Source organism: Bidens hawaiensis, unplaced genomic scaffold (genome assembly GCF_021521415.1).
Source record: "Bidens hawaiensis isolate Kalapana, Puna unplaced genomic scaffold, B.hawaiensis_p1.1 tig00033814_1, whole genome shotgun sequence".
Classification (NCBI taxonomy): Eukaryota; Viridiplantae; Streptophyta; class Magnoliopsida; order Asterales; family Asteraceae; genus Bidens; species Bidens hawaiensis.
The window spans coordinates 118,735-132,972 of NW_027495806.1; the positions used below are offsets into that span (position 1 = coordinate 118,735).

Consider the following 14,238-nt stretch of genomic DNA (forward strand, 5'->3'; position numbering starts at 1 on the left):
AGGTTCATGAAAAGAATTATACAACTCACGACCTCGAGCTTGGTGCAGTTGTTTTTGCCTTGAAGATCTGGAGACACTACCTTTATGGTACTAAGTGTATCCTCTACACTGACCATAAAAGCCTTCAGCATATCTTTGATCAGAAGGAACTTAACATGAGACAACGCCGATGGAACGAACTCATCAGCGATTACGATTGTGAGATCCGGTATCATCCTGGTAAAGGCTAATGTGGTAGCCGATGCGCTCAGCCGAAAACCCTGCCAGCTTAACTGTATTTTGCCGCGCACGCATCTTCACTTTGCGCCGATTCAAAGCAACCTTGAATCGCGTATTCGTGACGCGCAGCGCGCATCCATCAGTAATGGTAACCTTCGCGCCGAATTAGCGTGTGGCGCGGAAGCACACTTTGTCCCTAATCTGAGTGGAATTCTCTGCTATCTTAATCGCATCTGGATCCCCTTTGATGAGAATCTTCGCGCTGATATCCTGAGTGAAGCGCACAAATCTCGATATTCTATTCATCCTGGCGCTGATAAGATGTACAAGGATTTGCGCATTACTTATTGGTGGCCCGGTATGAAGAAGGATATTGCTGTGTTCGTAGCTAAATGTCTGACTTGTTCTAAAGTAAAAGCTGAACACCAACGCCCATCTGGTTTGCTCGAACAACCAGAAATTCCTACGTGGAAATGGGAATGTGTAGCAATGGACTTTATTACCAAGTTACCTTTGACAGCAAGCAAACATGATAGCATCTGGGTAATAGTGGATCGATTGACTAAATCTGCTCACTTTCTGCCCATTCGTGAAAACTACCGTGTTGAGCAACTCGCGCAACTTTATGTCAAGGAAATTGTCTGCCGCCATGGTACTCCTTTGAGCATCATATCCGATCGCGATGGCCGTTTTATATCTCGCTTTTGGAAATCTCTCCAATCTGCTCTAGGAACTCGCTTGGACATGAGTACGGCATATCATCCTCAGACTGACGGTCAGTCTGAGCGAACTATTCAAACTCTTGAGGATATGCTCCGATCTTGTGTTCTTGATTTTGGAGGTAATTGGGATTCACACCTGCCTTTGATCGAGTTCTCTTATAATAACAGCTATCATTCCAGTATCGGTATGGCCCCATTTGAAGCACTTTACGGTCGTAAGTGCCGCTCCCCGATTTGTTGGAGCGAAGTGGGTGAAACTCAAATCACAGGACCCGAACTTGTTCAAGAGACAACCGATAAAATCGCCAAGATCCGTGATCATCTGCTGACTGCCAGAAGCCGACAGAAGAGTTACGCAGATCGTAGGCGAAAGCCTCTCGAATTTCAAGTTGGTGATCTTGTTCTCCTCAAAGTGTCGCCCTGAAAAGGTGTTGTCCGCTTTGGGAAGAAGGGTAAGCTTGCTCCTCGTTATGTTGGTCCATTCAAGATTCTCGCGCGTGTGGGAAAAGTTGCCTACAGACTTGACCTGCCGCTCGCGCTCAGTAATGTGCATCCAACGTTCCATGTATCCAATCTCAAGAAGTGTTTAGCTGACGAGAACCTTCACATTCCACTTGATGAAGTCCAAGTTGATGAATCTATGCATTTCGTTGAGAAGCCTGTTGAGATTATGGATCGCGAGGTTAAGCAAACCAAGCGCAGTCGTATCCCTATCGTGAAAGTTCGTTGGGAGTCCAAGCGCGGAGCCGAGTTTACATGGGAAAGGGAAGATCAAATGAAGATCAAGTACCCGCACCTGTTCTCTGCGCAACCTACTTCGAGATAAATTTCGGGACGAAATTTCTTAAAGTAGGGGAGACTGTGACATCTGCCCTGATCCGACCCGACCCAGGTACCCGTTTCTCTGACCCGATCTCTCTTTTATTATTTAATATTTATACTTATATTTTACTTTTAATAAAAATATATATTTCCTTCCCGCCTTTTTCTCTCTCTTTCTTCCCGCCGTCCCGTCCCTCTTCCTTCTCTCTTTCCGCCTTCTTTTCCCTCTTGTCGCCGTCCCACCCTTAAGCCTTGTCTCCCTCCTCTTTGCTTGTCCTTTGGTTCTTCCCGCCTAAGGATGTCTGCAGCTCCACGCGCCAGACTCCTTACATGGAAGCCTGCGTGAAGACATCTTGTTCCTGCGATGCGTGAAGAGAACTCTTCTCGCAGCGCGCTAAGAATGCATGTTCTTCCCGTAATGCGCTAAGAATGTATGTTCTTCCCGCGATGCGCTTAGAATTCTTGTTCTTCACGCAGCACGCTAAGGAATTGTGATTCTTCCCGCAGCACGCTAAGGATTGTTGTGCCAGCCTTCGCGCTCGCGCACTCAGCCTTCTCGCGCTTAACCCTTGTATCTTCTGTTTATTCCAGCCTGTATGCTTTTGTGTTGTCTTATCTTCTGTGCTGTTGACCTAACCTATCTAATGTCTGAATAGTTACTTTCGGCGCAGCATGCGTACCAACCCCCATTGGTTGGTAGAAAAAGTGACTGACATTATCTTTTGAGATCTGCTTTTGCCATGCTTGACCAGTACCTTTATCTGACCCGCCCATGCCTGTTACTGTTTTCCTGACAGCTTTATCTTGCCCCCTGCAGCTGCCATATCTTTTGATATCTTTTGCTTTTGGAATCTTTTGCTTTTTGAGATCTTTTCCCCTTTTCCTAGGGATTGTGTTCCCTAGGGTTTCTCTATAAATAATAACATTATTTTTCCTAACACTACACACACAAAACACTTAATCTCTCCTGTTCTCTTGCTCCTTGCTCTCTCTGCCGTCTTCCTCTCTGCCTCCGTCTTCCTCCTTGTTCTTCCTACTTTTCCGGTAATATATATTATAATTTACTTATTAATTATGCTAACTTATAATCAAGACTTAAAACAAATCATTAAAACAATAATCTTATTTATAGGTTAACTTGTGCTTGTTTAAAGTTGGTTCTTGCTTTATCTTACACCGCATCGTTTATCAAGTGAGTTATCTCGTATCTAATCCCTTTTTATTTTAAATGCTTTGGGATGTTCATGTGTTCATACAAAACTTGAGTCTTAAACTGTTTATGAACTTTAGTCGCGCAGTATCCCATGTGTTGAGGACGTAGACTTGGCTGTTTATTTGTATGTGTGGATCATTAACCGTCTTGTCGGTCTATTCCGCAGTTTTCATGGTACCATTAGATGAACACGGGAGAACATTCGTTTATGATTTTCTCTTTTGTTTACACATGCACAGTTAGTCTTGTTTGTGAGCTCAATTGTGAGCACTGGCAGTCTTGTCTCTTAGAGTTGGTCCCGATCAGATTACACCCTTGTTGAAAACCAGACATACACATGTTGCGCGCAGATTTATTGTTATCTATGTATTGTATTAAACTTGATTTCTCACCAACACGCAAGTGTTTGACGTTTATTTTAACACATGTTCAGGTTTGCAGTAGCTGTTTTGGAGCTTGTGGACACGTAGGACGTTTTTACTTTTGGACCTAGAATTAAAATGTATCAAGACAAGTTAATGTTGTTTGAATGTTATAATTTATAATATATTGATTTATGTTTGATTTATGTTCTTTATTTTCCCCGCTGCGCGTGCGCGATAAAATGTGTATTAATAAATATTGACACCAATAGTGTCACGAGTAATGAAACAATATGTGGCGCCCCGATGTATAATCCGCCTTTGGTCGGGGTGTTACAAGAACAATCGACTTGGACTAAATCCTGATAACGTCAGCGGCTAAGGCGTAGCCTTTAATACCTAAAAATACATATGATTTTAAAACTAAAAGTTTTTGGGTTGACCCGAAACCTAGAATTTGGACCCAAGAACCAACCCGAATTAATTCGGTTCAGGTTAGGGTTAGTATTTTCTTGGGTTTGAGTTTCTCGGGTCGGGTTAGTTTGGGTTCAGGTATGGGTTTTCTTGGATTGGGTTTCATGTTACGGGTAAAAGTGATAACCCTACTTTCAACGATTATAAATAAGAATTACTACATTCACTTTATGCAACTTTAAATCTTCTAATATTCTTCTAACTCGGAATAATCGCTATTATTTGAACATGGTTTTAATGTTAGTATGTATAATTCATTTTCCTGGCAATTACATTCATATGAAATAAACAAATTATTTTGTTATATTTAAATTTTCGATTTTTATGTTGCTTGATTATACAATTTTTAATTGTAAAATATAAAGTCAATTAAAAAATTTGTCATACACAGAAATATTAATGACAACAAATTTATCATGATCAATCAATTTCAAATTGTAAAGATTCTAAGGATGATAATAACATAAAAGTTCATGTATATGGTTTTTGGGATAATCATGTTTTTTTTATAAACATAAGCAGATGTTCTCAAATGACATCATATGAATTGGTTAAAAGCTATGATATTTTATGTGTATGATATTTTTTTTTATTAGTATCATGGATATATATTATCATTTTTCTAGAGTTGGTATGTACTTGGAGAACCTTTTTTGTCACACAGACAACTATATATGGCTATATCAAGAGTTATAAGCAGGCCTATCTGTTACTTTATTAAGAGTTACAAACAGACATGAACTAAAGATTTTTGATTTTTGATAAACAATATATACCTACTAATACAATCACAAATGTAGTGTAAAAGAAAGTTTTTACCTATTTGTAACATATTTGTGTAATCTTAGTTATGTAATTTTAATTTAATTGTAATTGTATTAACAATATATGATCAATTTGTTGACTGTATTTCACTTAATTGTCAAAGTTTAAAATTTTTAACAATTACTCGTGTAATACACGGGCCTCAAACTAGTAAAAATATATATTAAACACATTGACGCTTCGTCCCACCCACATGTCCAAAACTCCCCAATAGGCAATAACATCCAACATGAGTGTCCACTGCCCAAATGAGCTCAGGTAGCATTGTATGATAAGCCCATTGTGCAAAAAGCCCATTGCACATAACCTAAGTGTAAACTCCTATAAATTGTTTTTACAATAGTGTACACATCATCCTTTTAACACAAAAAAAAGGTCCTTTAAAATACAAGTAAAGTTTAAATAGCTTTTCTTTTTTACTCTGCATTCAATACATATCACAAGCAAATAACTAGAAACTTTTATTAAATAAACATTTTATATATTTATTAACGTAACGTAATGTGTGTCAATGTCGTTATATATAAACTTTCTCTATACGTGACTCGTGGATTATCATGGTATCTAACGAGTGTGAAGCAATCCCAAATTTAGGGTCTGTTTGGTATGGGGTAATGGAAAGAACGATGGAATTGAATGGACAAAGGATTGGAATAAACAAAGGAATGAAATGAATCATTACTATTCCATTGTCTTGTTTGGTTACCACATAGGAATGAAATGAATCATCACTTTATTAATATTTTTAATTAAATAGTAAACAATTCAATCATAATATTTTTTTATCAATTAATATAACGGTTATAAGATAATGCGATATAGTAATAAAATTATAATAATAATTATAATTTAATAAAATTTATACTATAATAAAATAATAATGATGATGATAAATAGCAATAATAATAGGAGTAATAATAATAACAAAAATAATAATTATTTTTATTATTAATTATTATTATTATTGATCATTTTTCATTTCATTTCTAGAAGAAATGAAAGTAAAACCACCTTTTGCTAAGGAATGAAAAATGTTATATATGGAAAGGTTTGCATTCCTTAAGAATGATTCATTCCATTAATGAATGGTAACCAAACATGTTTTCTTTCATTCCTTTGGAATGAGTCATTTCATTCCAACTCTCATTACTTTATACCAAACACTACCTTAGTATAATGATATATTGGTTTGTTAAATGGTGCCTCGTCTTTTTAAGGGTTATATAAATGCGGTGGTTTGTAAAATTAAATTTAAAGAAAATTAATTGAGTGTACATTTTTTTGTTCTGAAATAGGTATTTTTCTTTGTAAAATTTTCCTGTACACTTTTTTAGGTTAAATTAATAACACTTTGTTAAAACAAATTGTTTTTTGGAGACGAGTCATGCTAATTATAAGGTAAGTCGATATTGTATAATTAAGTTGTTTTTGTTCTTGTCTTTACTCGTTCAAGATAAGTCAAATTTTAATTTACACAATTTTAGGTTGAATAGAGATTTATTATTCTTAACTTGATTCAAAAAAGGTAAAACATATTGTAATTAATAGAGTTTTTACTTTTGTATATAGTGTCGATGGAATAAAAGAAAATTGTGAGGATCAAGAGCCACAGTCTATTGAAGAATATAAACATGGAGATGATTGTCGAAAATGAAAATATGCAAATGACAAAGACTTGAATTATCTCGCGGACTATAAGACTTTTGGACCAGTTGTTCAAGAGGTCAATGCAAAAATTTATGGGAAGGTTTATATTTGGAGAATTTTAATTTTTTTGGTATGTTTATTTTTGGGTCAGTAGTGTCAATGTTTCAAGACGTCGGAGTCAAATTTCAAAGGTTCTTACAATATTATGCGGTCGATCGGGATATAATATTAAATTTTTTAGGGTTGCAAGTGACCTCGTACCAACCATGTGAGTACGCCATGTAAGTACTCCTAAACTAACATTCAACTTTGTCAATGACACTTAAAGCAACTTAGACTCCTTATCGATTGATATCTTAACTATCATTCTGATTGTCCACAACCGAATGAAACTTAAATTTCCCTTCACTGGAAGTTGCCAGCTTTAGTTTGTCAGCAATCCATCCCCCCCCCCCCCCCTCATTACAGAGCATCTCAAATCTCATGAATACCGAACCGATTGTAACATACACGCTGGTGGTTGTATTATGTTGGAAATAATTAGATCAAACAACACCGATATTTTTCTAGTAACCCATCACGACTCTTTCAATATAATTAAATACGAAAACCACATTTTACAATTACCACGTAAATATTTGTACTGGAAAACAAATGCCCTAATCTTACTCAAATACTTGATATAATCCAATACTAACATTATCTCTACTCAGTAGCGAAGCTTGGCTATAGTCACAGCGGTGACCGAAGTCATGGACCCAAAAATTTGTGGGTCGAAGATTCGATTCGGGTCGGGTAATACAATATGAAATCTAAATATCTAATTTTTCTTCATTCATTCTAAGTTCAAATGATTTTTCTTACAATAATAAAAAAACAAAAACTAGATTAATTTTTTAACCAATAAATACATAAAATATTTATGATAATGCGAGTGCTATCCGTTCAACATCTCTTTTTTTTTAATAAAGAATGAATAGTATCTTGTTTTCTCATGATTTACCTAAGTAAAAAAATTCTACTCCATCCGTCCCATTTTAAATGTCATGGGACCCAAAACACACAAATTAAGAAATGTTTGATCATTTTATTTTATGAGCTGTAAAATTACAATAATGTCCTTTAAGTTATTATGGCTAAAAACCATTGAAAACATCTAGTATATGTAATAGTAAGGGCACAATTGGAAATTGAATTTATATGTATAGAAATGACATTTAAATTAGGACAACCAAAAATGGATAAAATGGACATTTAAAATGGGACGGAGGGAGTACAAGATTAAGTTAGATCAAATTTTACCATACAATATCAATTATAAGCTTAACTAGTTTAAGACCCGTGTATTACACGGGCAATTGATAAAAAATTAAAATTTAAACATTAAGAAATATACAATCAACAACAAAATTGTCATACATTATTACTACAATTACAACTTAAATTAAAATTACAGGAACTACAAAAGAGACGTTGGTCTTCTTTTTTCACAAATAAGAAAAAATTTCTTTGTAAACTACATTCGTGGTTGTATTGGTCAGATTACCTTGCTTATCAAGAATCAAAATCTTTAGCCCAGTTCTGCTTGTAACTCTTGACAAGGCGACGTATAGTTGTCCATGTGAGAACACGGGTTCTTTCAAGTACAAGCCAACCCTTGATAATGAGTGACCTTGGCTTTTGTTTATGGTCATCGCGAAACATACTGCAAGGGGAAACTGTCACCTTTGAAATTTATATGCTATTTTATTGTCTGTTGGAGTTAGCGGTGATCTATGGATCAAAACTGTATGTCCAATGTTAGTTCCAGAAATAATTTTTGCTTCAACTACACGAGTACCTAAAGATATAATTTGTAGTCGAGTACCGTTACATAAGCCTTCTTTCTGGTTAAGATTTCTAAGGAGCATAACAGGAACACCAACTTTTAGCACAAGTTTGTGGTTTGGTAGTCCAGATATTCTTAGACCATTAAGCAGTTCAGGGGAGTATAAAGCTGTATCAACAGTGTCATTGATATATTCTGATTTACATATGGTATCTGAACTTAAGTACTCGACTTCATCACCTGGAAAAAACTTGAGCAAACTATCATTAATCTCATCAACAATTTCGTTTGTTGGTGCAAGTATGGCTCTGTCTTGAAAGTAATGTTGGTTCTCGTAATTCTGTAGAATATCAGGATATACAAAGTCAAAAAGTTTTGATATAGGATCAACAGAATCATTTATAAGTAGATCCTCAGGTATATCTATCGTTGCAACACCATCATTAGGACCGCCAACATTACCTTCACCTATATCTAAAAGCCATTTTGCGAATAATCTATTTTCTTCAACATCAGATGATGACCTACCCATAGTTAACCTTAGATTTTTTGTTAATCTCAAGACATTGCATTCACTCCAAATGTAAAAAGAACATAGAGAGGCGTTTACTATGTCTTGTCTAGTGCCTTTTTGAACTACAGGTAGGATTTGTCGAAAGTCTCCTCCAAATACAATAACTTTTCCTCCAAATAGCAAATTAGAAGATAAAACATCTTTTAAAGACCTATCAATAGCTTGAAACCCATGTTTGTGAGCCATTGGAGCCTCGTCCCAAATTATTAATTTGGTTTTTTCTAATAATTGTGCCTCGTCTGTGCCTGGATCAATGTAGCAAGTAGAATCCTCATTCAGATTTATCGGAATATGAAACCTGGAATGTGCTGTGCGACCTCCGGATAACAATAACGAAGCAATTCCACTTGAAGCAACAGTTAGGACGATTTCGTCTTTTGATCTTATGGCAGTTGATAAGGTCTTCTATAAGTATGTTTTACCTGTTCCACCGTAACCATATACGAAGAATACACCACCTTTATTCTGCTCAACTGCCATCAGTATACGATCAAAAACATTTTTTTGCTCATGAGTAGTTGAATTAAATAGAGTTTGGAACTCTACTTTTAGCTGGTTTTGATCGTAGACAACTCTTCGTGAATCAAACTATTAGATGCAATAGATATATACTCGGCATCAGGGAAAGGCATGGTTTTATATCTTCTTAACCTTGAGTTGTTGCGCAGCAAGATTTTTTCAATCTCAAATAAAGTGAGGTTCTTGATTTGATCTTCAGTTAGCGATAACTCTGTAAAAACTGAATAAAAATTTTGGTAATATTAATGACTATATATATATATGCATATAAATATTGTAAAACTCACTTCCAAAATATTGATACCTGGTGACTTTAAAAGACGTCGTTGGTTGTAAAGAATGTCATCAGAAAGCCATTTCCAAGTATTTATCCATACATGTTCTGGTCTAGAAAGGCTATCAGTTGACAACATTGTAGCGAACAACATGCGTACTCCGTGACCCAACGATGAATGGCTTGCCTCTTCAATTGCCTCAATGTATTCTTGATCATCTTCTAATAATCCAATAGAGTAACATGCATCTCTAAACGAAGGTTGAAGACGGCCGTTAACAGTGCGGATTTCTTCGAACGATCTTGGACCTTTAACTTTGTTCAAAAGAATTCGTAAGAAGTACGCTTCTCCAGCAGCAGGAGACACAGGATGAATTCTACCTATGAAAAATCCCGATTTTCTTGGTTCCCAACGACGGGGTAGAGCATGCCAAACAAATTCAGTAGGGAATTCAACATAAGACAATTTACATGCGTTAGCATACTTTTGGTTGCACTTCATCCAAGCAGTAAACATGGAAGAAGAAACACTTTCAACTTTTTCCAAGACATTATCAAGATCATCGTCCGCACCATAAACAACATGTTGTTGTCCTGGAAGATGGAAAGGTAGTCGGGTAACAGAAGGCATTCTGTAATGGACATCATATCCGAAAATACGCCAGGCTGCCTCAGAAGCAGATAAATACCGACAATCATAAAACTGTTTGATCTCATCAACTACTGGTTGTTCCACGTCTGCTTGTGTGTCGTTTTTGGAAAAATAAACAGTAGCTCGATCAGGTCCTTTGTTGATGTATTTAAACAAATACTTTATAGATGACGCCTGATTGCACCATTCCACATTAATGTGTGCCTGATATCGTTTTATTAGGTACTTGTTATAGGGGACCACACTTCTATTATCTAATTGAATGTCTCCTTTTTGAACAAATTGACCAGAATCACGTCTTCTATACAGGGAATAACCTTGTGAATCGACTGATGTTGCCTCACGAAAGTTCTTTGGAAAACTTTTTGAACATTTGTTGTCAAACATGCACGGGCAGGTCGGATTATGGGCACCACATGGACCGTGAATCATCAATTCACTTACAAGGTTATATAATTCACGGTCTTCATTCTTATCAGGAATCTCCGCAGAAATAAAAGGATCAACGTGTTCTACATCCGAAAGCTTATGATCAGCATGCATAAATAATCACATATGAGCATGAGGCAAACCACGCTTTTGAAATTCGATTGTATAAACAACTGCATGACAAGTTTTGTTTATAAATAAAATATTAATGGGTTTAAGTTATATCTTTCTATCAAAACCTTAATAATCTTATATTATAAAATACGATGAAAGAAACATATGTAAAGTATTCATACCTGCTTGTACTTTTCCGAGGACCGCTTTATCCTTCAAGTCTTTTAACATTGAGTCAAGCTTGATTTTAAACAATCTACACAAGATGTCGGGCCTATCTTCTGATTTAAGAGTGGTGTCTTTAAGAAATCTTGTCACTTCGTGCCACTTTGGATTGCACGTTATTGTTATAAAAAAATCAGGGTATCCAAACCATTTGCAAAGTGTCATAGCATCCAGGTAGTTTTGAGTCATATACCGAGCACCTCCTGTAAACGACGAAGGTAATATCACGGTACGTCCCACTTTTGAAACACTCGATGTTCCCTGATCTCTTAGATTCATGAGATTCTCATATGTTGATGATCTTAGTTTTGTTTGTTGACTATGTATAAAAAAAGCCTTTCGCTTTCAATCATGGTATACGTGTCAACTAAAAACTGTTGCAACAACCTCCTTGAGTTTAAAAGAATTGAGAACTGGTTGAGCCTATCTTGAATCCTAAAGGCGAACCATTCCCTCATTGTAGTAAAAGGTCGTTTGCTGTCATCACCCTCGTTAACACCTCTATGATATATGTCAACTCGGTAGCCATCCTCACCATTAATAAATATGATTGGATATTGAAGAGGTACATATGAAGGATGTAGTTCACTTATAGGTATTATTTTTCCGCCCATAGTAGTTACAAGAACATCACGAGGCTGAAGTGAGTCAGAAATGTCTCCTACAATTAAAGCTGCAACTTCAGATGTTGTTGGTAGGTTGTAAGTTCTTCCATCTTTTTGTCGGTTTGCAATAAGACGTAATTTCAAATCAATATGAGGGTTTTCTTGTAAAGAATCTCTTTCCATTCTATACGTCTTAACCAAAACATTTTGTGAATCTAACATTTCTTTCAAACGTTCAATAATTTGAAGATCCATTGCATTGGCAGCATCAGTTGACATATTCTTAGAGTCACTGTAAAATAACATGAAATAAGTAAATATATGAGTGCATAACAAACGGATGAATTATCTCATGCATGACAAAGTGATGTGGTACTGAAAGAAAGATATTTTGTTGTATACTTTTAAATGTGATTACATACCCAAATATTTGTTGTCGGTTTGTAAGCTCGTTGTCGGTGTCATATATGTACAACTGTGAGAATTTTGGTTTGGATCCAAGTTCAGGTTGAAGGCTTCCAATCGAATGATAATTTTGACCACTCAACCTGAATACAAATGGACCCTTTCCTCGATTAATGGTTGTATCGATTTTACCTCGCATTGAAGTAAAAGAAAACATCGAGTTGTAACGTCTAATGTTTTTCAAAAAAAAATTGCTTGTTGCGTCAATGCCTCGAAATAGGTTTTCATATGCAGGGTTGGATGGGATATATTTTGGTAATTCGACACTTCCATAACGGCAACACAGTGAGTAACTTCCTTTTGCTTTTTTGTTTTGTCCCCTTTTTGCTTCATCTTTCCAAAGTTTTGCATGACATATTACGCATATCACATTTTGATCACCATGATCCAAGTAATCTGAATACAACTTTATAAAATTAGTAAAAAAAATGTAATAAATTAACTATGTACGGAATAATTTTATTAATAGTTGTTTAACTACCTTTCGACACGCCAGAAAATATGTCAACCTCAATTACTTCCTGTTGTTGATTTGATTGTTGTGTCATTAAAGAAGATTGACTACTACTTGAAGACTGGATATTTGATGCATTTGATATTTTTTTACCCCTTTTTATATCCATTAATATTTTCCTCGATCTACGATTATCTTGCGAGACAGAAGCATCAATTTGAATACCTAGAATTTGAACAAATAAAAAAAATAAACAACTATCTAGTGATTGTTAGATTATTAGTTATGAATGAATTTCATGGGAATATTGTCTTACTATCGTTTATTTGCGTAACATAGGCAGATGATTGGCGTAAACTTGTTGCTTGAATGGTTGATGAAGGTGTCATACGTTTTCGTTTCTTGTTTTCTAAAATGAGTTTCTGAACCTTTCGCCTATGTTTAGCGTTGGAAACACCCAATATATTACCTATATATTTGTATTTGCATGACGAAAAAAGATGTTTAGTATGTTGATAATCAATAGTGAGTATAATAAACTATATCGAAAAAAATGTTACAAACCATTGGTAATGTCAGCAAAAGGTCTTCGTGAATTTATGGCAGCTAAAAAAATAAAAATTCAAATATATATATAATTAACAATAAATTTAATTAGTCAATTATGTGCATTTTTTTAAGTATTACATAATATTTGAAAGAAAACTCAAATTTTATTTATTTATAGGTTGTATGATAATATGAAAAATGGATTACAAAAGTATTGATAAAAGTAGCCATAATTAATACCACCGGTAATGTCGTCATAAGGTCTTCTTGAATTTCCGACTACAAAAGAAAAAAAAATAAAAAAATAACATATTAGGCATAGGTTTAAAGCATCTTGTAATCATTAATCTTATTTTATAAAATACAATAAGTATATTTGTATTTATACAATTTTCACAGTTATTAGAAAATTATATAACATAAACCATTGACATATACTATGAGCAATTGTTAAGGTTTATTCATAAGTTTAAAAAACCATAACCTATAATCACTTAACTATAAAATTAGTGAAACATAGTAAACTGATTACAAAAAAGATGTTTGCATAGGAACAACCATAAAAAAAGTAGTTGACGTTTCAACATTTTGTAAAGCAATAATAAAACCATAAACCATATGAATTCCAAAATGCAATAATAAAACCATAAATCATATAAAATCCAAATTCCAAATAACACATAAACCACAAAAGCCCAAACATAGATAAGTGTTCAAAATCCAAATTAAACGGTACTAAGCAAATTGAAAATGTTCTAAAAAGCCTTTTAAATGAGACGTTTTCATGGTTTTTCCATTTTGGGAATCAAGAGCTTGGACTTGCCATTTTCCTCATCAACAAAAGTTGTTCCCGAGTAAGATTTGGTTGTTGACTGAGTCGGGGGATGATCCACATCATACACATCAATAAGATTTCTTTTTAAAATGGGACTTGAACAGGTCAAGGAAGTATTCTCATTGTTGGTTGCCATGCTCTTCCCCATGCTTTTTTCAATTGCATTGAGATTGTCATCCGTCACCGAAATAACATCCTATTAAATTTAGTAAAAAATTGAATCAGTAACTACCAAATAACAAAAAGGAAGCAGCAACTACCTAAACTTGTATATATATATATATATATATATATTATTTTGTATAATAATTGAAAGTAGCATACCTTCACACTAAATGTCTCAACAGACACACCGGCACCAACAGTAATGGAATCGGATTCTTGACGCTGTTAAAAGCATTAAACAAAGGAATTTTAGAAAGAGCATATTT

General features: G+C 34.9%; 2 protein-coding genes across 2 annotated transcripts; both read right to left on the minus strand.

Annotated features, from left to right (window-relative positions):
* Positions 1 to 8,005: 8,005 nt before the first annotated feature.
* Positions 8,006 to 9,166, minus strand: LOC143585321 (uncharacterized). Its single transcript, XM_077067135.1, has 2 exons — positions 9,109 to 9,166; positions 8,006 to 9,003 (listed from the first exon to the last, which is right to left on the minus strand). Exons 1-2 carry the CDS (start codon positions 9,164 to 9,166, stop codon positions 8,006 to 8,008), a joined length of 1,056 nt encoding a protein of 351 aa, XP_076923250.1.
* A 68-nt stretch (positions 9,167 to 9,234) lies between these two features.
* LOC143585322 (uncharacterized) lies at positions 9,235 to 11,178 on the minus strand. Its single transcript, XM_077067136.1, has 3 exons — positions 10,857 to 11,178; positions 9,510 to 10,643; positions 9,235 to 9,416 (listed from the first exon to the last, which is right to left on the minus strand). Exons 1-3 carry the CDS (start codon positions 11,176 to 11,178, stop codon positions 9,235 to 9,237), a joined length of 1,638 nt encoding a protein of 545 aa, XP_076923251.1.
* Between the last annotated feature and the right edge of the window lie 3,060 nt (positions 11,179 to 14,238).

What these genes read in the sequence shown, in the direction of transcription:
- LOC143585321 (XM_077067135.1), bottom strand. Translation starts at nt 9,166, where the DNA reads ATGGCAGTTGAGCAGAATAAAGGTGGTGTATTCTTCGTATATGGTTAC. An exon ending in ATATGGTTACGGTGGAACAG is followed by an intron (nt 9,004 to 9,108) that starts GTAAAACATACT and finishes TGTTATCCGGAG; the next exon opens with GTCGCACAGCACATTCCAGG.
- LOC143585322 (XM_077067136.1), bottom strand. Translation starts at nt 11,178, where the DNA reads ATGAATCTAAGAGATCAGGGAACATCGAGTGTTTCAAAAGTGGGACGT. An exon ending in CCTCGGAAAAGTACAAGCAG is followed by an intron (nt 10,644 to 10,856) that starts GTATGAATACTT and finishes TTTCGGATGTAG; the next exon opens with AACACGTTGATCCTTTTATT. An exon ending in ACGTCTTTTAAAGTCACCAG is followed by an intron (nt 9,417 to 9,509) that starts GTATCAATATTT and finishes CAGTTTTTACAG; the next exon opens with AGTTATCGCTAACTGAAGAT.